This window comes from Cyanistes caeruleus, chromosome Z (genome assembly GCF_971803275.1).
Source record: "Cyanistes caeruleus chromosome Z, bCyaCae1.hap1.1, whole genome shotgun sequence".
NCBI lineage: Eukaryota > Metazoa > Chordata > Aves > Passeriformes > Paridae > Cyanistes > Cyanistes caeruleus.
This window is the reverse complement of record NC_141732.1, coordinates 69,768,606-69,795,243: the sequence shown is the minus strand read 5'-3', so window position 1 is coordinate 69,795,243 and position 26,638 is coordinate 69,768,606. Positions and strand designations below refer to the sequence as shown.

Sequence of the window (26,638 nt, the reverse complement as noted above, 5' to 3'; positions counted from 1 at the left end):
TCTGTTATACGCTAAACATGTGTAGCATTGCTAACTTAAACAGGAACTACTGATTTTTGTGCAGAAAAAGCCCAAATTCTGTTGATAAATCTCTTTTCTTCAGTGCAGAAATGGTGCACTGTTAACCATTTGAGAAGTCAGGCTCTGATAGTGTTGATTAGTTGATCTTTTCTGTTACAAAGGGTACACAGAAACCTGCACAACAGGTTGTGGTAGTTTGTTTCACACAAGGCTTTGTCTCATTACAATTTTCAGAATTAACCTGAAACTTGAAACTTTTACTGAGAAAGGCCAGTTCCAATATGTAATCTTCCCAGTCTGGGTCATGAAGTGTACTAAGCACTAAAACTCCTGCTACATATGAAGTGGTGGGTGGTTGTTGGAATACTGCACACCTTCCAAAGTTTTAGTACCTCCTTCCAGGTCTTGGTTCAGGACTCTATTTTGATGCTTTGTGCCTACTTTCACATCATCATTGTATACAGCTATCTCACTATTTCAAGCCTTTGAATGTTGGTTCTAAGCAGCTAAATCAGAGAAGACAAAGCTACCTTGCCAAATTTGAGTTTTCTACTTCAAGAATTTAGTTAATTAAATTTTGTCAGATGGGATGTTATACTCACTACCTAGTTATTCAGACTCGGAACAGAAGATAAAGTTAAATCTTAATTTTTTCTATAATCAAGAAGGACTGGTAAAATCATACTTGCCTGCATTCATTATCAAACACTACAATGAGGAAATAATTTCTCTAAATTTCTGCTTGTTCTGTGTGAACATAACCTATTTTCAGAAATATCTGTGAAACAACTACTTCTGTATCTATATTTCATCAGCCAAATTGAGTCAGAGAAAGGTTCTCATGTCTTGGGCATGACTGCATACAGATCAATAGCAGTGCTAAGACTAGGGCTGAAGAATAAGTAGCTCTTGTGTGTTGACCCATTTCAACATAATACACTACCAGGTCACATTTTTTTTTCACATTGCAGAAATTCTTTCTGTAAACTGCCGTGCTGAGAAACCCTGTAATTATGCACAGAGCATGTTAGGACAAAAAAAAAAACACCCAATAATTTTTGGCTCAACAGGTTTACGTGGAACTTCAGAAATTCACACTCACTACCAATAATATTCATTCTAATAGCCATATTAGGTCACTTTGTACAGCCTGGATGGTAGTGGCACAGATAATCAAGCCCTTATAGCATAGCATAAGGACTAGTTCTTATAGCAGCCTCAGAAGCCCTTACCAACCTCAGTGAAGCTTTGTACTAGTGCAGGGATTAATTCATGTGGAACTAATTGAAGAACTGTGGCCTAAGTAAGAAACAGGTCTAGCTCTATTTGCTTGTTACCCAGTTGTCAAAATGTAGTGCTCATTAAGTGCAGAAACAAAAGGTCCAGATGGATTCTTTATATCTGAGAAATGTGCTTCTCATGTTAAAAGAAAATAATGAGTAAAGCAGCAGCAGAATTAAAAACTTTGTTGAAAAGAAACTTAGGCAGGTCTTATAAACAAGAATAATTTAGAGGCCCTTCTTCTGTGCATTTTATGATGTAATTTTACCCCAAAAAAAACCAATTTATGCAAAATGCAATTTAGCTACCTGAGACTACAAAACATGAAAGAGATTAAACCAAATGCCTTCTAGTCCTGCCACCTTTCTTCCATAACACAAACTCCATGCTTGGTGTCGTTTGCACTCTAATTACTTTTCTCTCCATCCTGTAACCCTATTTCCTAGAACACCATTATATTTTCTGCTCTACACAAGACATTTCTGGATTCCTCTAGCTTAACCAGCCTGCTGAAGTCCCTAAATCATGATCAAAGAGAGGTCACTAAGCTGAGAGTTACGGATGTTTCCTTTCACCAGCGTATGTCAACAATTTGGTGTAGGAAGCATGACAGCATATTTTAGCTAGCAAAATTTGACATGAAGATATTATCTGCTGTATGGGAGTACCAATCAAAAATCTGCCTTTAAATAAAAGCAAAACCATAAAGTGACTAAGAATCAGGACTAGCAGTTGTCAAAATTGTTCAATGTTATATTTTAAGTATGTACTCAAGTTCTAATATGATCTAGAAAGGAGCTGGATTGCTCTGCTGCCTAACATCACTGAGGACCAGTTTCATAAAATATTTTATGAGACCTGAATCTGCCTATCTTTCAAAAAGAGCAATCCCACCACGCCTTATCTAAGGCGTCTATCAATCTATTTATCACTGATGGCACAAATGCCTGTGTAGCCATACAAAATAATTTCATCAGGGAATTTACCTGGTTGAAAATCAACCCAGTAAAATAAATTCTTTTACAGTGGATTTCACTGTGGTTTGCAGTAAGATCAATCCCCTGATCCAGCTTTCTACACACAGTTAACCCAAATGCTGGTACTAGACAGTGGTGAAGAATATGGAATGGAAAGGAGAGATAGCAGAGTTTCACCATCTGTATGGTTAATGTGTTCCAGATAAAGCCATCTGTTATTTAGCTGGGTATAGAAGTCCTACATCAGATAGGCACCAAGCCATTTAACAATTGCAAATTTCAGCTGGTTATGTCAGCTAACCAAATAACTAAATAAATATGCAAACAAAGCAGTTGGTAGCAAATAAAGGACAAAATCCTCAAAGTTGTAGCTGGGAAGTTTGGGCTGCCACACTTGAGCCTATCTATGGCTTCCTTTTGTAAATGTAACTCAAGCATCATTTATCTCTTCCCAGCAAGATAAATGGATCCAGTCATTCCCTTGCTCCTGTCCCTCAGGCATTGAAACCCACCACTTAATCACCCAGTAAGGCCTTTCAGCCCTGATTATCTGCTTCTTTGCTAGTGTCAGTACTCCTGAAGGTAGGCATGTGTAATGCTTACCTCCTGCTTCTTTTTGACTGTGAAAAGACTGAACCACAAGGGGATTCTTGAATACTTCTGTCCTGGTTATCTCCTTCAATCTGAAGCATATCTGCAGGATCAGGCCCCAAAGAGTAAACAGGCATGGGCAAAATTTCTGAAGACTGGTAGCTAGTATGTATGTGCATTGCATATATGATTACACTCAAAATCCCAGAATTCAAGACACTTGACTACAGTAGCCATGATTGTTTCCTTTTCATTAGTACTCAAGATGACTTTGACAGTCATCCAGATTTTAAAAAATAGCAGCACAAAAATCCTTCTGAATAACTGTCCTGATTCTGGCCAGGAGAGGGTTAATTTTTGCAGTAGCCAGGAGCTGGCCTGGCCAGGACCCAGATGTTATTCTATACCACCTGATGTCATTTTTTGGGGTCAGGGGAAGGAGTCCCTTCTGGTTCTTGGAGTGCATTGGGGATTTCTGCATGGTGAACACTTGTGAGTGAATCATTCACCTCTTGCACACTTTGTTATTAAAATTATTACTATTCTTTTTCCTATTTCATTGCTGTCTTCAGTAAATTGTTTTTGTCTCAATGCATGATGTCTACATTTTGTGCCTCCAGTTCTCCTCTCTATCCCACCACAGGGGGAGGAGGGGACTGAGTAAGCAGGATGTGGTTTGCAGTGTTTCCCTGGGAACACTAAATTGGGAACACCATTCCTAAACCATTCCAAACCAAAATAATATTTCCAGGAGGGCTACTCTTAATAGTAGACAATACTGGAGAATGTAAATCAGTGTAGGAATAACTGCAGGTTACAATGAGGTATGTCCAGTAAGTACTTTACAGATGTCCATGTTTAGATGTTCACTTCTTTAAAAGACTGAGTTATGATCTCTCTTCCTTTCAGGTGTAATCCTGGGGTTTTCTCTTCGGTCATACAAGATGAGCTACCGGGAAGTGAAGTACTTTTCGTTTCCAGGAGAACTACTCATGAGAATGCTGCAGATGTTGGTCCTGCCACTAATTGTATCCAGTTTAGTCACAGGTAAACAAAAACAAAACAAAACACACCCCCCCACCCCCTTTTAAATCATTTTATAAAGATGCACACACCAAAATCTGAGAAGTAAACATTCTATGTCCTAGAAATGTTACAACCTGCAGAAAGACAGCATTGCTGTTGCTGCTTTAGAGACAATGGAAGAAGAGGTTTGAATTAACATACAGAGAAACTGAAAGATGCTTTTTCAAAGTCATAGACAGACTAACAGTACAAGTTACTACATGTAGCTGCTAGGAAGCTGATTCTGTATTCCCCTCTCTTCTTTTACTTTCTGAACAGATATTTCCTCCACAGTGTCCTATTGTTATCAAAGATAACATATCTCAAAAACACAGTGCCAAAAACCAAGAAAGTTGAAACTGTTGATTGTGGACAATAACACACGCCTGTAACCACAGATATGCAAAACATCTGCCTGCCTCTTAATCTTCCAGCAATAGATAAGAAAAATTGAATCCTGTAATAAAATTTTTTGGGTTGGAAGGCACCTTAAAAATCTGGTTCCAACCCTCCTGCCATGGGCAGGGACCCTTTCCACTAGAGCAGATTTCTCAGAGCCCCATCCAACCTGTTTTCAACACTACCAGGTATGGGTGATCCACATATTCTCTGAGCAACCTGTGCCAGTGCCCCATCAAACTTAAAGATTTATTCCAGATATCTAATCTAAGACTACCTTCTTTTAGTTTAAGACATCTCCTCTTCTATCACTACATGCCCTCTTATAGACCCTTCAGGTAATGGAAGGCATTCTAAGGTCTCCCTGGAACTTTCTCTTCTCCAGGCTGATCAGCCCCAATGCTCTCAGCCTGTCCTCATGAGAGAGGTTCTTCAGCCCTCTGATCCTTTTCATGTCTTCCTCTGGACCCACTCCAATGTGTCCATGTCCATAGGGGATAGATGGGATAGAGTGGAAAGTTTGGAAGAAACTTAAATCCATCTATTCTATTTTGTTATCTTCTGGTCAGCAGCTCTAATAAGCTTTGAATGCTTTTTTACCAAGTTGTTCCTCTAACTAGTGATATAATATTTAATTTCCTTTGATGATGCATGCCTTGGCATTCCACTCAAGTTTCATGGAAGACCTCCTAGACCTGTTGTGAATGTTTAGGATGTACCTGTGATTTATTTAGTCAATCAATTATCTGAAGAAAATAAGGTATGGATTTTAGTCAATCAACAAATCAGTTTGGGGAACTTAATTAAAATCACCCACTGTGCAGTCCTAGGATCTAAAACACAAATACACTACCTTGATTGACAGAGGATCCAGAGACCATAAGTTATTTTCTATTTAATTTATGGTCAAATATGTTAATACTAAGATCTCTTTAAAATGCAAATGAGCAGACTTACATCTTCACAGAAACTAGAGTGTACAAGTATAAGCTGTTACTGCAACAGCAGGAAACTAGGGTATTCACAATTACAAAATTGTTTGCCTTCTCATATTTTAAGAAAAAAAGTGAAGCTTGTTTCTGTGCACACACATTATATATATATATGTACTGAAAATTAAATGAATACTGAAACTAGAGAGTATAAGTTTTGTAGGAAAAATAATGGTAGATTTTATTCCCAGACACTGTATAATTCTGTTACATGCCGTATCTTCTCCCATCTTCTTGTCCCTTTCGCCTGCAGAACTCCCTGGCTTGGCAGAACACTGACAGAAGAACCATTAAAAGTAGAAAAGGAGAGATATTTCCCCTTTTTCAGTGCCAACTGGCACTGCTGCTCAGTTTTTCAGGATGAATTATTGTAGGAGAATTTATCTGATCAATTCTCAATTCCTTATAACTCTGCTATCATACTGGTTCTCTCAGAGAGCTCAAGGTAAATCAGGAAACTAGGTTGATCATCCTTTACAAGGATTTGAAGGATTTTCAGTAATCTAAGTAGAAAAACTTCACTCAGGTAAAGATCAGAAAATCCATCTTATAGAGTCATAAGCATCACAAGGAGCTCGACTTCTGATAAAATGAGTTCATTTGCTGTGTCACCTAGTCTCAGTAGAGATTTTGTAAAATATCAGAAAAATGAGTTTCCAAGGAATCCTATTCTTAAAAGAATCTTCATTCTCCAGATTCAAACAATACCCTTCTTTTGAATGTTTATCTTTCCCTTTAAAGCCCTTTATCCTTTATTTCATAACAATCATTTCCTTTATTATAGAAAAGCATTTGGCAAAGAGAAATCTTCTCTATCGGTAAGATTTGCCCTATTACCACACAAGAGCCTTGTAATATTAAGTGGATTATACTTAGAGTTCCCTTTGAAGTAGACAGTAATTTTCAAGGTGAATAACAACATTTTAAACTTCCTTAGCTGGGTAGGGAGCAATCAGAGAAAATTCAATGCAATTCACAAATGGCAGATTTAATTTCTTTTTAAGAATCATTCAGTACCTCAGGACTACGCCCTTTTTTACAAGAATAAAACACTTTTCTAAATTATTCTAAGCATTGTGTGAAACGTCTATTTTCTACACTGAACACTACCTCATTTAGCATACAATTTTTTGTAAAAAGGATGTTTTTACATATTGCTGCAGAACTCTCATACACAAATGAACATGCAGGCATTAGTGAATATCAAAATAATAATTAAATATAACCTTTGGAGTTTTACTACTGTGCAATTTTATGTATGCTTGGACTCTTTTTTTACATGTTATAGGATAATTTGTTGGTTAAAAGTCTTACACTTCTCAAGTGTTAGTTAAGACCACTCAGCATATTGAAGGTAAATATCTTATTTCCTGTATTTTGTTTGGTGAACAGGAAAGTGGATGCCTCTTAACTCATCTCAAACTGACTACTCCAGGTCTTCATGCTGATAACATATTTCTTCCAATTGTCAATTATTTGAATAAATATTCTGCTGTTTGCAGGAGTGACAGTGTCTCCTAGACATGATATTCTGGGTTTCCTTTTGTATTCATGCAAATGTGATGGATGTAAATGTGGCAAAACCATAAACTATGGTCTCTGTGGTACTAGAAATAGGCTGGGGATGGTTACATTCCCTTGCAAACTTTGTGAACCTCAAAGAAATAAGAACAATAAAATCCAACTAGTAGTAATTGCACTCTTATATTAATAAAAGATAATTTGAGAAACTGAAGACTTTTGCTTTTCAGATAAACAGTTCTGATGGCTATTCATAGACCTCAGGAAAATAAACTGTGCAAGATAAAGTCAATCCAGTCACATTTCTTTACCCCTGGTTTCTGTATTCCATGAAAGAAGCAATGCAGGATCACATTCAGGGATTTTTAGTCACATTTGCCTTATGACTTACCACCGTTTCAAGCAGGTGTGCAGCTTTCTCCATGAGATTCTATCTTCTGGTGTGTGCTTTACCAGGCAGGTGCTAACATCTGCTTGGGAGAAAATGGAGGTTATTTCCATACCATTCACCACCTTTTCATGTTTATAGGAAAACATGACTATATGCATGTCTGTATTATTTGTTTTTGTGGTCTAGACGCAAATTCAGCTGCATACTCCATGTTGGGCTTTATTGTCTAGAGTCTTTAAAATAAGAGAGCTCCTAAGTCAGCATTCCCAACTGGGATCTCTTATAAAGTCAAAGGCAAAATTAAAACATGGTATATGAGAGGAAATATAAATAACCAAGTAAATAAATTCCCATTTGGGTTGTATTATGGCCAAGTCTTTAATATGAATTTAAATATGAATTCCTAAACAAACGGAGGGCTGACAATTTTGCTCTGTTTCTGTTTTGAATTTGCAGCAGTTTTAAGAGAAAAAATATTTTATGCTTTCTCATTTCATTACAGATTGAAGTATCTGACATAAAAATTGCTTGACACAATTATTTTAAAATATACATTGTCCCTAAAAAGTATATAAAATAAACATATATGCATATGAAAACAACTCAGCTTACCATGAAATAGCCAAAGCCAGAGAAAATTGCACCAGCAATAAGAACACTAACTTTTCCGAGCTGTTACAGCAAGATGATAATGAAATTCAAAGTCCAGCCCTTAAAACTGGCCCACAGGTTTTTTCTTCATGTTTCATTTATTTACTGAATATAATGTTGTCAGAATAAGGTATCTTTTCTTAGAAAAAACATTTATTTCCTGAAATCCCTTACATGAAAATTATTCACAACCAGTCTTTACAAAGAGCATAGTTTTAACATAATATTAGAGAGAAATATTAAAGCTAGAGAAATTTTGAAAGGGTTATTTGCAAATATTTTGCACAGTTCTAGTCATAGTTCAGTTTAATAGACTGTTTGCTTCTCTCTCCATGAAATTTTGAGAGCTTGGAATTTACTTTTACAGGGACTACTTTTAACTTACTTTTTACTTACTACTTTTTTATGGAAGTAAAATGGTATTAAATTCTGTGCAGTTCTTTCAAATATCTTTGTCTGGTAAGTCATAGCAAAGCATAAAAAGCCCATTCAAGATCTGACACTAAATTTTGCTGCACATTGCAGAAACAGTAAGTTTATTTACTAACATACATCAGGAGGGAGAAGGAGAATAGGAGTATAGAAACAGTAAAACTGAAGTCTGCTGGCTCACCGAAGATTATGCAGCAATTACAGACTCAAGCAAAGACCCCATTTGTGAGTACCAGTACAACACACTTTGCACTAGATAGTACTGGTTGTCTGAACTGTTAATGGAAATAACATTAATAGGGTGCAAATGAGTCTTAATCACTTATCAGGATTTTGTGTGCAAGGTTCTGTACAAACCAACCATAAATCTCCTGCTAAAAAGAAGGTAGTGTGGAAAAACGGTTTAAAAGAATGCGTTTGGAAAATGTACTTCAAAGAAAAAGAGCATATGTAGTTTGTATAATATCTCAGTTTATATTCACTCCCCTTTCTAATTAAAATAATGATGCAACTGCTATTAGTGGGTTCTGGAAGACTCAGAAACTTCCCTGCCTCTGTAGGGTTTCAATGATAGTCAACTGCACCGAGCACTGCAGGAAACATGAGTGATTTTGTTTGGGGCAGACTCAGTCACAAGGCTTTTGTCCTGAAACTTTGAAAATGTTCATAGTACTTACTGCTACAAGAAGTATAGAAAGTGTTGAAAAAGAGCAGAAAGCTGGAATTACCATGAATGGAATCTTCTTAAGTAACCTCAGAGGTGCATATGATTCATTTGAGTTCAGCTATCAAAGGAATGTAATGAATGGTAGCTGTTACAAAAATTACTTAAGTAATAAAACAAAGCACTCTCAGGGTGCACAACTGATAGAAAAGTTGTAGATGCAGTTACTTAAAATTACCTCCAATGAACAAGGGTAATGTTCAAACAACTGAACTTGACCTAGTCTCCAAGTCACCCCCTTACCTAAATCAGGAAGAATGCATCTGGACACAAGGATATTCTACTACAGAAAAGCCAGTTTTTTCCCAGTGCTACTTGTGGATATAAAATGTGGAAAATCAGTGCTGTGACATGTTGTATAACCTTAGGCAAATCTTGTTTCCCTTCTTCATCTCTGCTTTCTTTCTCCCTTAAGAAGTAGTGCTGGTGAAATGGTGTTCAGGATTTTTATACCTACTAGGCTGAAAAGATAACTATATATGATGGAAATTTTAGTGAAGGCATGCAGGTTAAGTTGTCATAGGTCAGCAGATCCATATAGCTATTTTAGTTATAATGATGTACTTAAATTAGGTTGCATGACAGGGGACTGTGATACAATGGTTCAGCCTCCCACATCTAGACCGCAGATGTACACTTCCTTCTGTAAAGACATAATTCTAGAAAATATTCTAATGTTATTAAACTTAAGAAATTTGGTTTTATATTTGCCTTTTTAACATTGGAATGAGACAGTAAATGATCCTTGAAGAGTAACTAGATGCAAATATTATCAATCACATAAACCCACTGTCCTTCATTAATCTTTTCATTTTTTTAAAAATAGCAATGTCCTTTAGTATCATAATAAATTAATAGCAGTAAAAATAAAGGGCCAGAATTTAGAATTGCTCATCTTAACCTTTCACATCAGAGCACACAATAAGGAGATCTCATAAAGAAACCTGTTCATCATCTCTTGTATGAAAGCAACACATGTCTAGGTTTTTTGAAGCAGGATCTATGCTGCTTGAAGCCTCTAAGTAGTTTCTGTGTTCTCCTGTCTCCTGGCTGACAAGTGTGCTGTGGAAAAAAGTCTATCACCTACTACAAGGCCCCAGGTGCTGTCTCATATCAGCTACAATATTTATGGTAATTCCAACAGATGGAAAGTCTCTCATTCGGGCAGACCAGACCTGTGGAGCCAATTACTGCTCTCCCAGGGAAAAAAAAGAGGAGACCTAGCAGTGGTTCCCTTTAATTCATTCTGGCAGAGCAGATACCTAACCAGTGCTTGTGAAACATCTTAGTCCTCATAGTTAAGCTGTAAGGTAAAAACATTAATAAAAATGAGTCTTACACTTTTGTGCTTAAAAAAAGTTTTAAGGAATACAGCACTCCTGATTCAGTTCATATAGTTCATACACAAAAACAGAGAAGCAGTTAAGCAGTGTTTGGTCAGTTTAGCTGGTAACCAGAGCAACGAATCCATTTTCTAAATTCCAAAGTTTGGTACATTTTCTGATTTTCCAAGAATTCTAAATTTTGTGATATCTAAAGAAAGAATTTTAGAAGTCAGAATAATAAATACCTAACAAAGCAATAAAAGGTTTTACATTCATCTAAGTGATTCCATTTATAGAGAAAAGAATTAACAAATTGTGTCTGAGCAAAGCACTTCTAGGATTGTCAGTGAATCTGAGCTGCCTATGTTTTTGTATTGGGATCTCTCCACAGAGGAATTCTGTAGACACCTCCTGTAGTACAAAGCCTGCTATGAGTAACAAATTCATGGATGTTCTGGGGGCTTACTATTTTTTCATTTATGGATTTCTTTTATTGTATAAAATATTATTTAAAAAGTAACTTACCTTCTCTCTAGGCAATTCTTCCCTCTTTCTCTGCCACCCAAAGCTTTATAAGCATGTCAATGTCGTAAAAGCTGAATTACATGGCAGCTTTAATTTTATGCACTTGTACATTTCATGCACACATGAGTTGATGCATTCATGTAGGTATTTGCATATGCAATTTACATAACTGGATGACACAGTTATTGAATTTGAACATTCACACACTTAAAGGAAATAAAGGAAAACTCATTTTGTTTTGTGTGTGTCCAAAATACGGACTGTCTTAAAGGATGGGCATATAAATTGCTAAATTAGTAGAGTCATCCAGTCATCCTGTAAACAGAATATCCTGTCAGGTTAAAAAACCAACTGAAGAAAAATGACAAATATTGATCCATATTCAGAAACAGTTTATCTCAGACTAGCATCTTTCTGGTAGATTCAGGCCAACAGCAGCTAAAAATACACATACATTAATCTATAACTGTTAAAGAGCAGCTGTATTTCTGTACAAAACAAATATCTATCAAGTCTGGCATATAGTCTTTTAATAATCATTATTTATATAGGCACTCAAAGGTGAAAAAATGTGAACTTTCTTATACTGTTACACTCCACAGTTTTAAGGCAATGTGGGCAATATATGTTTCATAATTATGTAACGTAAACCTTAAATATTTTGGAAAAATATTTTTAAAGTAAAAAAACTGAGTTTAACTATAAGGAAGCTACATTTATTAAAATAAAAAGGAAAATATGTAGCTTAGAAAGTATTTAGCACCTAGAAACATCAACTTTCATGTAGAAACAAGAAAGAAATGATGTTCAGATGCTGAGTGTGCTGGCAATCAATCAGGAAATACACTATACCCAGCATTTTACAGGGCATGGAAATTAGAAAATCATGACAAAATGTCATAAGTATTTGTACAGTAAATATACCTTTAGCTGGAACATCTTCCTCCAAAATTGCTATGCATCCTAAACCATGCAAATACTAAAAACAAGTACTTCAGACAGATTCATAAAATTAAAACTCTTAATGTCTGAGCTATTTCTGAAACAATTTGCCAATATGGAATACACAGAAATCTATCTTCACCAGAGCCTAAGAGTACAATTCTAAGTGAATTCTTAGTCAGATTTGACTAAGAGTAAAAATGCAATAACAGCAGAGATTAAATTCCTGCATAAAATAACAGCCTGTGTAAGATAAAATTTGATTATACCATAAGAGAGAAAACCTAAGCAGGACATAAGGCATCCAAAAGCAGAAAGTACAAAGCAGTGTGGTTTTTGAAGTCTTAAGTCGAGCAGCAGAAACAGCAGGGGTCTTCAAGAACAAAGTTTACAGTAACCAAAGATAGTCAAACTTAAAAGCCCCTCTAAAATAATTTAGTTTTGCTAGTGGCTCTCAATTGAAGGCTGATTTAAACTTTATTGCAAAATATAACTTTAGTTGCTACCCAGAGTATTGAATAACAGGTTGTTATACTTTCATTCAGTTTGCATTTTGCATGAGATTCTGGCTGAATTAACAACAGGGAGCAACTTCCCACCCACTAAGACTTAGTTTTGCTTTTATATCTTAGTTCAAATACATAACATCGATACTGCAGTTGCTGACAAAGCAAAAAGCAAAAACCGTTTGAAAGGAGAATTAAAGCATCTTGCCTGAGCACTGGTGGACCATTATAAAAATCAGACTGTCTCTTTCTTAACATTTCAGTCAAGGGCAAAAGGACTGAAAATTTATTAGGGAAAACTCAAAACACTTTTTTGAGTTTAATGCAAACATGTGTTGATGACAGAAAAACAGCAGACTGGAAAATTAAAAAAAACTATAAAAAACAAAACAAAACAAAAAATTAAAAATCAGCTAAAAAGTAAAGTCAGCTACATTAGTTTGCAAATGGAAAAGACTTGGTTTTACATTTTGTACAGTAAAATGTCCAAAATGCAAATTGAGAATTAGAACACTGAGATTTTCTTCAGGATATTGAAGACTAAAACTGTAAAGAATGATGTCTTCAATAATGAGTGAGTCTCTGATAACCTGGCAGGTGAACTAGAATGGTGGCAAGTGCAAAGTAATACACCTGGGAAAGGGGAATGTGCACAGCAAATCACGAGTTCTCAAATGGGTATTAATACAGGCAAGAGTTCTCAGGCTCACTGTGAACAGTCCAGAGAGGGTGACAGAGTTGGAATGAAGTTCTAGTGAAACACAAGGAGGAATTAAACAAACTTCATTTTTTTTGGCTTGAAAAAGATACAACCACAGAAGTTGCTATAAAAGTCCACAGAAATCATTACTTCCTTGCAGAAGCTATAATGGAGTGGCTATTTATTACTATAACTCCTAACTATATTTCGTAAGGAAAAATAGGGTGTCCTGAGAAATAACAAGACCATGCATTTATATTAAAGAGAAGGAAGTACTTTTTCACATGACACAATTCAGTTCAATTATGTTAATAGTTTCAAATTATAATTAAATTGATTTAATTAAATAGTTTCAAATTAGAACTAAATTAAATTAAGAGAGTTCACATATGCAGTCATTGCTAGCCAATAAATTTGTGAAACTAGCAATTTAGCAAGGCCCTAGATCTCACTGCTCCCTTCTTGCAGGGAGGGCGAACAAGGGCAGTTAATTCTATCTTTTTTCTGTTCCTCATATTCTTTCAGTAAGAACCTGTTGTCAGAAAAATGTGAAGACAAATGAGTTGATTCATTCACTGGATTCATTTATTTCCATAGTTTTAAGTTGGTTTTGCACTCCTTAGAATATCTTAACAGATTAAAAGTATCTCTGTTTTCATTTCCTAAGATTTCACATACCAATTACTCTGCGGCATTGACTGCTGTATACAGTTTCAGCTTTATGACACACACAGCTCTCTCAGAACCAGTTGAAAACCAAGGAAAAACAATTCCAGGGTTTAAGAATCATCTCACCTTAACCAGACATTAACTCACTCCATTGGCATGAAATTGGACTTCGAAATAAAAGAGCAAGCCGTCTGTCAAGAAGGGGGAAACAAATATGCACAACAGTATTGCTAGCTCTTAATTATCCCACTTTTGGGAAAAGTGTAAGAGTCATTATCAAAATATCAAAATATAAGAAAAAGAACCAGCCAAAAAATGTGGCATAGTTAGGTAAATGCAGGCTTCATAATTTTTCACTTTCCCACTCCTTTCACCTCCTTGTCTCTTCCTTGAACACCATGATCCACATCCTCATTTTCTACATTCAAATATAGCACAATTCCATCATATTTTCTTCCTTTTCAGTCTGTCTTTGCTGTAACTGCTTGTGAAAACTGGAAGAATCCAAGGAAGAAAGTTCCTGAGGCTTAATTTTGGGAGCACCAGGAATGTTACTGGAAGTACTTGTTCACCAGGAGAAGTAACACATATCATTGTCTCATCAGAACTCTGAAATGTGACAAAGTACTTTCTGAATAACTGCACCAGCTAGACAGATTATTGTAGAACACACAGAATATTGTCAGTTTCAGAAATATGATTCTGTGATACTATCATTATTTCCTCTAGCCTTCCTTTCAATCTTGTTGGTTTTTTTTTGCTTTTTGATAATGGACAGTCGTTGACCTACAATATATTATTTCCATTAAATTCTCAAAGCTAAATGTTGGATATGCTACATACTGTCCTTCAGACCTGTATCTGGATTATAAACTTCTGTAAGGTAGATCCATCATTATCACCATCACTGGAGGCAGAGATACAGAATGCCAGTGTCTTGATACCATTCGTGGAAATTCCACCTGAATTCTGAGCAATGGGAAATGAGGAAAGCCACTGTGGACTACAAGACTTACAGACTTCAAGCCTTGGGTCCAGATTCCAGTAAGATGTTGGACTGTCTGGAAGGGGAGGAATGCTTCCCATATAATTGTTCATCCTAGTATTCTGGCCACATGAGCAAGAGAAAACAGAAACACTCAGAGCAAAAATCTCTAATAATTTGTTGAGACTACATATATAACTGAGGACCAGCAGTATCTGGGACTTGAGTTACATGTCAGGGGGTGAGAAAGCAGTACCTGCATGTGCTGGAATTCTTTTCATCCAGACACTCCTGGTAATGAATATTTTTTTCCTTTACTTACAGTTTGTTTCTGAATATATTCTCAGATCTTGAGAAATTCGTGCAACACAATATAAATGAGGCTGCTTTATATGGTGCAGATAATGACCCAAAAGATAATCATTGCAAATATATAAGAGCCAGACTCATCAATAGGAATTGCTTTCCAGTTGTACCATAGTTCCTTTCCTTAGTTCTTTACTTTTTGCAGAGATGTGGCTGGCAGAATGGTAGAACACCCTCTCCTTATTCCTTGTTGCAATGTTGTCTCCAGATGAATGCCTGAGACAGTCATGAACATTGCAAAGTGTTTGCTGCAGCCTAGAATCTCCTCACAGAATTGCCAGTCTTCTTTAATTGGGTGGAAAATCTCTTGGTGCAAACCTTTTCAGCCTCACATAGTCAGATCTGTTTATCTTCACACAGGTGAGCGTAGGGTTCAGCTGATACAGTGCTGAAGGTTGGTGAAAAACTCTTGTGACTCCAGAAATGACTGGGGTTTTGTGATGGTGGCTGATCCCAGAAAGCATCATTTGGGCTAAGTCTGGTCACGCTCTGCCACTTCTATGCACTGCATCAAATAGTTCACTTGGGCCTCCCTGAAGGCACATTTCTCCATTTCACAAACCCTTTTTTCTTTGGTTCTCTCCAGGACTTGGTTCTCGCAGGTGTGACTGAATGATGCTGCTGATACACACTGCAGCAAAGCTAAACCAGTTTACCCAAAATCACATCTATTAGTCTCTGCAAGGTACCAAGTGACATTTGAACTCCAGAAATGGGAAAAAAGGCAAGTCTCTACCTGTCCTCAAGGTAGTCCTTTCTTGAGTTGTCAGTCTGACTATTCCTCAGGTCAACAGAGTTTGTATTTTTAGTGGTTTTGATTTTGGACAGGTGCACGTCATTGCAAAGCATAGCATTTCCAAAGGAAAGAGGGACATGTCCAGTTAATACAAACACTAATTCCTCAGAGGTTTGCATGCTTAGTAAAAAAAGGCATTTTAGTACACCCCAAACTTTCAGCTCTTACAAGTACAGGCACAGTTATATCTAGCAAACTAGCAAGAAAGGAACCTGGCATGACAAGCTTTGGCATTTTGGTTCATTGGAATACCAGACACAGAAGTTCTGCGTATTCCTCCTATCAATAGCGTCTTGAAAAGACCCTTTTCTCTGCAGGAGTCTATCAAAGGAAGATATACTAATGATGATCTACAAAGACAAGTAAAAACTGCTGGAATACAGAGAGATTTGTGAAAAAGAAAAAAAAAAGAGAGAAAGAGAGAGAGAGAAGAAAGTACTATAATGTAGAAAGGAAAAGATAAAGTTCTTTATAGTTTCACACAGCTGAATGGCAATTCAATTCTAAGACTGAGGAATTAACATAAAAATAAAGAAAACTCAACATTTGTGCCAACAGAAGCTTTCAGGCCTTAATGCTATTCTTAAAGACCATCATCTCCGGAAGTCAAAAATCAAAGCAAACTAAATTCCAGGCCTCTGGCTGTAAAAAGAAGCTCACAAATAGATCCTGACCATATTCTGAAAACTCAAGAGTTACACAACAGAGAGCATTGAAAAAATTTGAGGTTTAACCAAAACCAGTACTCCAGTATTTGTAGAACATGATTTCTAGTTTCTGATTTATCATATCTGGTATTCATCTTCCAGCAATATTATTCATCACTACTTCACTGAAGATCTTTAAGGGCTTCAAGTGTATCACAAGTTGTGAAGAGGTTTTTGGACAAAGAATATTAACACAAATATTTATTTATATGCCTCAATTCATCACATTTTCAGAATCAGATCTTTCTTGTTTTTTTATAATTGTACACTTAAACAGGATTAACTCTTTTACAGATAAATGCATTTTTTCGTCCTCAGACAATGGTACAAGTAGCTCCTTACTGGTGGTAGATAAGAAAAACAAAAGTACAACATAACACTATAAGTACATTATTTGCACCACAGTTAACATAATGATTCTGATTCTTCCTCCACAAACAGCTCTCTCATTTTCTTTTTACTCACATGCAAAGCTGAATTCTTTATTCTGATATTTCACCACCCACTTCTAACTTATTTCTGAATACTTAGATAATATCAGAGCTTCTCCATTGAATATAGTTTCTTTTCAGAGCTAGAGAAAAAGTAGGTTTTGGTCAAGAGTTCACCTAATGAATGGCTATTTCATTAATGCACTAATTCATTCTTGCACTGACAATCAGCTTTGTCCAGATTTTACAATTTCAGTATGTCTTAATTCCCCAAACTCTGAAAACCAAGTTATAGAACATGTTCTTACTAAGCCTGGCTAACATCTGTCTCATGGCCAATGAACATTTGAAAAGGACTATCACCCATTTATTTTATTAAATAAATCTTTCAAAGTAAAAAAAAAAAGAAAAAAAAAAGAAAAAAAAAAGGCTAGTTTTCTGTTCTACAGAACATCACAGTCCAGTAATAAGAGTAACCTAATAAAAGCCCTCTCTTCTCCTTCCCACGTGTTTAGTTTGAAATCAGCTGATATTTTCTTTGTTACCTCTGACCTGTCATAGAGATTCATATTCTGAATCCTGCCAAAAAGCAATAATGCCTAGATGGCAACTGTATAGCGCTTGAATTGTGGATGCCAAACCCTCTTTTTCATCTCTACTTACCACTTAACATCCTGAAAAGAGCTTAATAATATTATTAAAAAGTACTGATTGCTACTGTCAGGCATTCCAAAGTAAGTATTAACTCCTTTCCATTCCCTCCTACAAGTCTGTAAAATGAAGAAATACAAAGAAAAAAATGTTCATCTTTGATGTTGCAAGGCTGTAACTGAATCAGTGACCCAAAGTTCAAGAGGTCATTGAAACAAAAGAGAGAAAAGCAGGAAAACAAAAGCCTGTTCACATGAAACTCCAATTCCACACTTTCTTAATGAGTTCTCAGAAGAGCCTTAACATCATTACCGAATTGTGAAAAAACCTCTCCAAATTATAATGACAATTTAAAACACAATAGACTAATTGCAGCTAAAGTAATGACTCCTTAGTATTAATATGGCATATTACCAGAAGACCTTAAATTCACAAATAGAAACTATATTTTCCTTAAACTTGATTTGATTGTTACTAATTAAATTCTTGGGGGGAATTTAGAGTGTAATTTGGTTCTGATTTACTCCTATAAAAAAAGGAAAAATGCTATAATGTTATGCATTAGGATATTCTCATTTATTATTAACATATTAACTAATGGATTACAAATGGGGTTTTAAAATGCTACAAGTTCATAAATGTAATAATGTCTATAGAATTATTTTTTTTCTCTGCTGTTTCTAGTTCAACTAATGACTTAGAGACATGAATGAGCTTTGTGTATCTCCTTTCAACACGGGTAGATACTGCACCTTGTTTGTGCCTGAACTCCCAGGGGAACTGAGGCATCACTGCATTAGGTTCTGCACAAATGTCAGCACAAGCTTGGGCAGAAATGTCTTTCATGACAAACCTCCCCAGACTGAGAAGCTGTTGTACCAAGATCACTGCCACAGAGAAATAACTGAGCTGTTACCACTATGGGGAGCAGAATAGCAGTGATGCCATGGAGTTTCATTGAAAGCAATTTATGTCTAGTGCATACAGTGCAGGCAGCAACTGAACTTGGTGGGAGTTAAAAGTTATACTTGAAGAAAGTCTAAAAAGGAGAAAAGTCAGCAAACAAAGTATGAACCCATCAAGAACAGCCCATGGAAGCATACACAGTGCTGCAAAACAGTGCAGACTGAAAAAACGCAGGTCACATGGGGAGGAATGTAATAAACTAAAAGGATTATTAGGAGATATAAACAACAGCAAAGTGTGTGCAACATAGGCAAAAAGAAAGCACGGGCTCCATGAGCAGCTCATGGATGATCAATGGGTAAAACAGCAGCAGATGAAAGAATCACTAGCTTGAAAATGAAATGAACAATTAGAACTTTTGGTTTGGACACAGATACACAAACCATTATTGTATCACTGACAAGTTTTATTTAAAAAAAACCAAAACAACAAAGCAGAGCTATTTTTATTATTAATGAACTGCTGCAAGAATAAATAGTAGCTACAATGAGAAAAACCATGGAAGGTTCTTTAGTGAGTGAACAGTTACCAGTGGAACTTCAGATTACTCAAAAGAGCCAAGTCTCATTATACATACCTAAGGGCAATGTCACACCATTTGTTTCCAAATTATTTTAGTATGGATGAATTAACAAACAATGCTCTCCATGTTCTAAAAATTGTGCTAAAATTAAAAATCCAAGCAGAAATGCAAAGGCTAAGTTGTTACCAGATGCATTAGTCACACACCACCATTGATTCAAATCTTTATGGAGTCACATCCAACTGGGCAAGGCTTCCTTCCAAATGATGGCTGCTGCATGAACTCTATAAAATTAACTACTGTCAGATCCTAATGGACAAATATCCAAATAAGGTACTATCATTGCAATAGATGCTACTATTGGAAATTTCAGTGAAGAAGCCAAGAACAGGTTTCCTAACAATACTGATTAATTTTGAGTGAGAAGGTGATGTCTCCAGCATAGAGCCCTGAGCAGTTACAGACCAATATTCCCAAAACCCTTGTTGTTTTGAACACAGATAGACCTCCATCTCTCTTTTTTTTTTCTTTTGTGGGGAAACTTTAATTTCCCATTCTCTAATTCTTGCATCACTCTGACTAGAATTATGTTCATTTTTCTATTATCACTGATTCATATAAGTGTCCCTTCAGGCACCTGTTACATACCCAAGGTGTAAAAGCAAAGTATTTTTCACACAGTAGACTGTACTACTAGTTCCTGTTCCCTTATGGACACCTCTAATTTCTCACTATTTTTTCAGTATCAACTAATGTACATAAGGAGTGATTTAGTACAGTGAATAGTTTGCAGTTTCATCACACTGTATAAAGTGAGTCAGATACAAGAAGCAGTGTATGTTTGTGGAATGTTGTTTAGTAAGGGCTGCACATATAAAAACATGTCTATGAAGAACTCCTGGCACAGTCTGCCAAAACTCAGACCAGCATTTTCGAAAATTAAAAGTTTGCACATACATTCTGAGAAATTGCATTATGCATGTTTCTGGAGCACTGAGTAATGTGCTCAACATCATCCAGAAGGCAAAGGTAATTTTATCGCTTGTATCGCTTCATAGGAAGCAGTGTGTTTCATGCTTAAAGCAGGTATTTTTGGCAATACATTCAGGATAAATGAAAACTAATATTTCATCCTCTGGGAAAAGGATAAAAGTCTTACAACTACTACCATATTTGGTATGTCTTGCAACAACACGCACTTTAGGATTTAAACTAATTGAATGTGCTTTGGCTTATCAACTATCAAAATAAACTTGTTTCCTGATTAAACTGAAATAATTCACCATGTTACATTATGCTTTTTCATAAACAAATACACTTATTTCTTTCACTCCATACACAGAAAATAATCAGCTTTATGTCCAACATCAGAATCCTATTTCCAGGACAGCTTAGTCCAAGTGTCTGGACATGAAAGGATGTCTTTTCAGAACTGCGCTGTGCAGGTAGCAAGAGTGTTTTGTTACAAAAAAAAATTTTGAGCTGCTATTTTCTGTGTTCCTGGGTCTCTGATTCTTGGCTTGAAGACAGTCAGTTCTTTGTACTCTGTTATTACAATGAGGTAACCAAAGAAAGAGAGTCTTGGTTTGAGACTGTCAGCTGTTACTAATCACTGCTCCATGGCTTGCTGTGAATCCCTGCTTGCATCTCCCTCCTGCTCTGCTTAGCACACATAAAGAAGATAAATTACTCCCTAGTTTCCCTTCAAAAAGCATATTGTTTGTCACATTCCAATACTGTGAGCAAAAGACGGAATAATGCGAAGAGTTAAATGAGTATCTCAACAGCCCCACAGCAGGGTCCTTCTCAGGCAGATGTGTTTCAGGAAATGTACTTTCCTACTGGTTCCTCAAATGTATCCTGTTATATTGCAAACCTGAAAAGCAAGCCAACTACACTTTTCAGAGCAGAAGAGCATAATCCTGCAGGAGTCTTCATGTAGTAATGTAAGCATCATTGACACTCAGTAGATGCACCAAGGGTTCCATACTGACACATTTCATTTTACCAGGTGATGTTATACTTCATTTTTAATAAATATTTTAGCTACAACAAGCAGAGTCTGGCAAGATTTATGAAATTCTTCCCTGCCCTCAGTGACTCATACTGACAGAGAGAAGAGTTTTAAAGGAAGAAACAGAGCAGTTTGCATTGGAAGAGGCCTTGACCCTAGCTGGTCAACTAGTCCAACCCCTTGCAATCAGCTGGGACAGCTTTGGCTAGACCAGGGTACTCAGAGCCCTCTCCAGCCTGGCCTTGACAGTTTCCACGGATGGGAGAGACACCATCTCTGTGGCCAAGAGTGTTTCAACTCCCCCACTGTAAAAAAGTCTTCTTTATGTCCAACCTCAATCTACCCTCTTTAAAAGCATTATCCATTTTCCTGCAATAACAGACTTTACCAAAAAGTCTCTCTCCATCTTTGGGGCCTCCTTTATGTACTAGAAGGTACTAAAAGGTCTCCCCAGAGCCTTCTGCTCTCCAGACTGATCAACCCCAACTCTCTCAACTTGTCCTCAAATAAGAGGTGCTCCATCCCTCTGATATCTTTGTGGCCCCTTGACCTGCTCTAACAGGCCCACGTGTTTCTTTTGCTGAGGACCCAAGGCAGATGCCGTTCTCCACCTCCCATGCAGGTGGAGCCTCATGAGGGCAGAGTAGAGACAGAAAATCACCTCTGTTGACCTGCTGGTTATGCTCCTTTTGCTGGCTCATGTCCAGCCTCTGACCCACCAAGCCTCTCACCCACCTTCTGGGCAGGGCTGCTCTGGGTCTGTTCATGCCCAGCCTGTGCTGATACTGGGTGTTGTCCTAACCCAGGCAGCACCTTGCACCTGGTCTTGATAAACCTCATGATGTTCACCTGGGCTCACCCCTTGAGCTTGTCCAGGTCCTTCTAGATGACATCTTGTTCCTTGGGCATGTCAAACACCTCTCTCCTTGGTGTCATCTGCAAACCTACTGAGGTGCACACAATCCCACTGTCTGCGTCGTTGATGAAAATACCAAACAGTGCTGGTACCAGCACAGACTCCTGAGAGACACCATCCTTCATGGGTCTCCATCTGGACATTGAGCCACCAATCAAATTATTTTTGCACTGAAATAAACAAACTAAAAAGAGAGTAAGGCTGTGGAATACCCAAACATGGAAATTGTTGGGATAAAAATTGTTATTGGTTTGAACCTTAAGCTCAGTAAGTTTTTAACCAATACTCTAGAATATATTTCCCTGCTGTGTCAGAAGACTAAACTTGATGGCTAAAGAAATATTTTCAAGCATGGATTACTGTCTTCATTTTTATAACAATTAAAATGCACTAACACCAGAGAATAAGAAGCTATTTTGGTGAAAGTGCTTTAATCAGTGAAGTCTTTTATTACTCATGGTAAACTGAAAGGTAAAACTCTCTGTAAAGCCACTGGAGATTATTTGGGCCTCTTCCATTTACGTCACTCAATGATGTTCAGATATTATTGTGCCATGGTTTCACAAACATTCTCCTTCTGAAAAATGAATTTTGGCTAAAATAGCAGGTGTTTGCTAGTTTTCCTTCTGCTTCCCTTGTGAAAGTTCTGGTGTTCACATGACCCAATTCTGAGGTGATTCAAAATGACACGTTAGTTTGTCAGAACAAACTAACACTACAAAACCCAAAGTTGATAGTTTTCTGGCAAGGATGGTGTGGGACTGCAAAGCTGTGGGGCAAGGCTAGTCATTTAGAGCCACTCTTAGCCATTTAATTGGCTCTTTGAATTGCATTACTATATCACATCCATGGGTTTCATTAGTCAGCTTGGTTTAATCATGGTCACATAATCTTGGATCAAATACAACTGCTAATTTTCCTCTGTTTGCCCACTGTTCTTAACAGTACTGGGAAAAAATAGGGTTCATATCTAATGTCATCATCTAAAAATTCAGAACAAATCAAAGATAAGTTAAATTGAGATTTGGGAGCAACTTGTCTCATCAGTTCATGTAAAAAGGCATACAGAGGTACGTTTCATACATATATTTTAAGTGGTTTCAGGAAATCATTAGCTGTATTGATTTAATATTAATTAACTTCCCCTATACATATAGTTCTTCGAATATGTTATTGTATTTTTTCTTTGCAATTTTATTATTTTCCTGTTACCATTATTAAAAACTGTAATCTAGAGACTGGGTAAAAATTTGTACCTGATCTTGTGAAGGGCCCAGATGTCAAAGACTAAATTTAACTTTTGGTTTCTGGGAATGTCCAGCACCACAGAGGACATGTTCAGCTGCTATTGGGATAAAGCTTTAGTGCTTAATCATGTTAATTAAACTTGGGAAATACCTCCACTGTCTTTACCTAACTACTGCTTTTCCTCACAAATTTTCTGTCAGCGTATTTTACCACGACCTTGCCCTGTGTTATTCATTTCCACAAATCCTCATCAGCATACACAAAAGGGATTGTTCTCATGGTCTCACACTGAGAGTTTACTCATCACACAGTGCTTAGTGGATGTAGGGGGTGGGAGTAGCCCATTTGAGACTGCTTCATTAGGAGAGTGAAAGACAACCTTAAAGAAACAAAATTAGGGCAACACTCCTGAGTCAACAGTTGCCATTATTGCTGCTCCACCATAGGAGTCCTTAACAAGCAATTGCAACTTCCTAATTAAGAGACTATAAAAAGTAAACAGGAAAATAATTAGGAATAAAAAGATGCTCTGTTAATAATGTTTTGTGTATAAAGACTTAGTTCAAAACATCTAAAGGGAATTTATATAAAAATCTCCATTGGCAAGGAAGCACCTTCAATTCAGTTCTAACATGCTGAATAAGGAAAGAATTCATCATGGTCAGAGAAATCCTCTTTTTTTTTTGTTTGAAGGAGTCAATATGTGCAAGGACCAGAATGGAGAGTTTGGTCTACATACCCATTCAGAACTGCTTCATTACTTTATGTATTTTCATCAGCTTGTTACTAGATCTGGGCAGAATGCTGACCTGGAGGGTTTCGGTCCTGTGCCCACAGATGGGAACCTGCTCAGCCAAGACCTGGGCTCTGAGCACACAGTCTCTCTCTCTCCCCTGCTGAGCAGAATTACCACCGCCCTGTGAAGAGTGACTGAGGACTTTGGGCTCGTCCAGTTTGGAGAAAAGGAGGCTGAGGGATGACCTCTCTGCTCTCTGCAGCTTCCTGAGGAGAGGAAGGGGAAAGGGTAATGCTGATCTCACCTCCCTGGATCAAGTGACAGGACCAGTGGGAATGGTCCAAACTGCACCAGGGTAGATTCAGACTGGACCTTAAGAAGCACTTCTTTCCAGTGAGGGAGGTAGCATCCTGGAATAAGCTTCCCAAAGAGGTGGCTAATAACCCCTACCTTTCAGTGTTGAAGAAGTCAGTGTCATTATAAACTTTAACTTCTGGTCAGTCCTGAAGTCTAGTTGGCCTAGATGATCATTTCAGCCCCAACTGAAATGTTCTATATTTAAAATTCTTATCATTATGCATCAAAAGGGATTTTAAAGAAACAAAAATCCAAATGTACTCAGGGAAAAAGCTTAAAACCACAAGAATTTTAGTGTAAGAAAGCAAACACATAAACTATTTAGTTTTTTCAAAATTTTTCAAGTGCAGCAAAAATATCCAGAAACAGGGACTTTCAATATGATAAGCAGTGGGTAAGCATTTTAACCTTTTTCAAACTGAATCTATAGGCATGCATAAATGTGTATGCTCACATGCACACCCTCAACTCCCAGTGGTAGTTTTGCTTGCTCAGAGGATAGATAAAATCACCCAAGGTACTAGAATCAATCCTACATAATGACTGTTTTTCCTCCAAGGGTTGCTATTTACTTTGGAGTGTAAGAAAAGAGATCCTATTTAAAAGCTGCTATTTAAGGTTTCTCGTTTGTTATTTAGTGATTAATTTTGCAGCCAAATATAAACCCAAGGATGCTTTGCTGACTAGGAGTTTACAAACAGAAACAGGGCTTCAGGCATACCAGCTGCTGACCAGTTGTTGTTGTGGGGAAAAAACCATTTTGCATCTAATTGTGTAATATGGATATTTCTTCTTTCTAAAAAAAAAAAAAATTATAATTCAAAACAACAGGTAGAAACTTTCAAGTAGCGTAATAGGGAAAATTAGGAAAATTAAAAAACCTAAGACTGAAATAGCTCACTGAGGACATTGGACCGTTCTTCAAAAATCAGTTTATTCCATTGTTTCTATAGTGCTAATTAAAAGGAGAAAGTATTTTGAAGCTGTAGGACTTTTAGCATAGGTTCTACATTTAAAAACAATTCGATGGAATTTATTCTTTAACAAGCAGATTCAAAGATGTTTGGCTTAAAGATTATCTAAAGAAAACATGCTCAGTAATTTTATGCTTGGTCCTCCAAGATTATCATTCCTCTGCATTTGGTGTACCCTGCACTAAAGATTACACATAGATCATGTGCAGCATGTTTTCAATACCTAGAAAATTAAAAATAGCAACAACTCTGGATTTGGTATATTCTAGAATTCTGTATAATATAAAATCATAAATACAATATAAAAGTATAATTGACATGAAACTAGTCATAATATTGTAACTATTCGTAATCTAGTTGCTATTCATGACAATTCATAGAATCAATAGTTCATGCCAAATTACAGAACAGTGATCAAGTCAGGTGAGCAATCAGAACTGTCAAATTAAAAATTCAGAATTGTTAAAGTCATCCTAACTAATTTTTTTTTCCTTTTCCCTCCATCATTTCTCTCTCTTTCTTCTCTTGTAATTATGTATTTACCTTCTCCTTGCCTTTCCTATATTCTAAAATATTTTCATTTCTTCTCTAACATCTTTGTTAAAGAACAAAATTGTGCTTTGATCTGTGACAATCTGGTGAACTTCTCACATCTTTATTCCAAACACAGTGTTACTTCTCGAGAGAGGGAAGGGGTAGGTGAAGGAAGGAGACAGGGTAAAGGCTGGGGGTTTTTTGCAGTTTTGTAGATTTATGCCTACCCCCTTCTTTCTTTTCTTCCCTTCCCTTCCCTCTCCGCAGCCTCCCTGCCTCCCTCCCCATCAGCACTTAAAAAATCATTCCCATTCATGTTGTGTGAGCGCACACGCTGGGAGAAATTACAGGGGCTCTGCTCCAGATCGCCTTGACAACTCCAAGGCATCCCTGTGCGTGGGGACTGGTGGCACGGCAAAGTTTCCCAGGCCCCCTGGGGAAGGGGAGGGGAGAGGAAGAGAGAAGGCAGAGGTGCTGGAGCCAGCAGTGTGCGGAGGAGAGAGCAGCGAGCGGGATGAAAGGGGCACATACATCTCCCGCAGGACAATGCGGGTTTTGCTGGCTGACTGTGAAAAGACACACTGAGGATACAATGCTTTGTGACACATGAAAGCTCTGGGGACCTTTCCAGAGCCTCATTCAGTTCTGAGGAGTCTTGTCAACATCTTAAAATGCAAAGAAAACAACCCCTTTCATTTTCTCGTGTTTTAAAAACAGATTTT

The 26,638-nt window shown here is 37.0% G+C and overlaps 1 protein-coding gene across 1 annotated transcript in view; it reads left to right on the top strand.

Moving 5' to 3' along the window:
* SLC1A3 (solute carrier family 1 member 3) overlaps nucleotides 1-26,638 on the top strand; it is a 65,172-nt gene that overhangs the window by 15,855 nt on the left and 22,679 nt on the right. Inside the window, exon 3 of the mRNA XM_023944225.2 lies at nucleotides 3,780-3,917. Coding sequence (XP_023799993.1) covers nucleotides 3,780-3,917 — 138 coding nt within the window. The remainder of the gene's footprint in view (nucleotides 1-3,779; nucleotides 3,918-26,638) is intronic.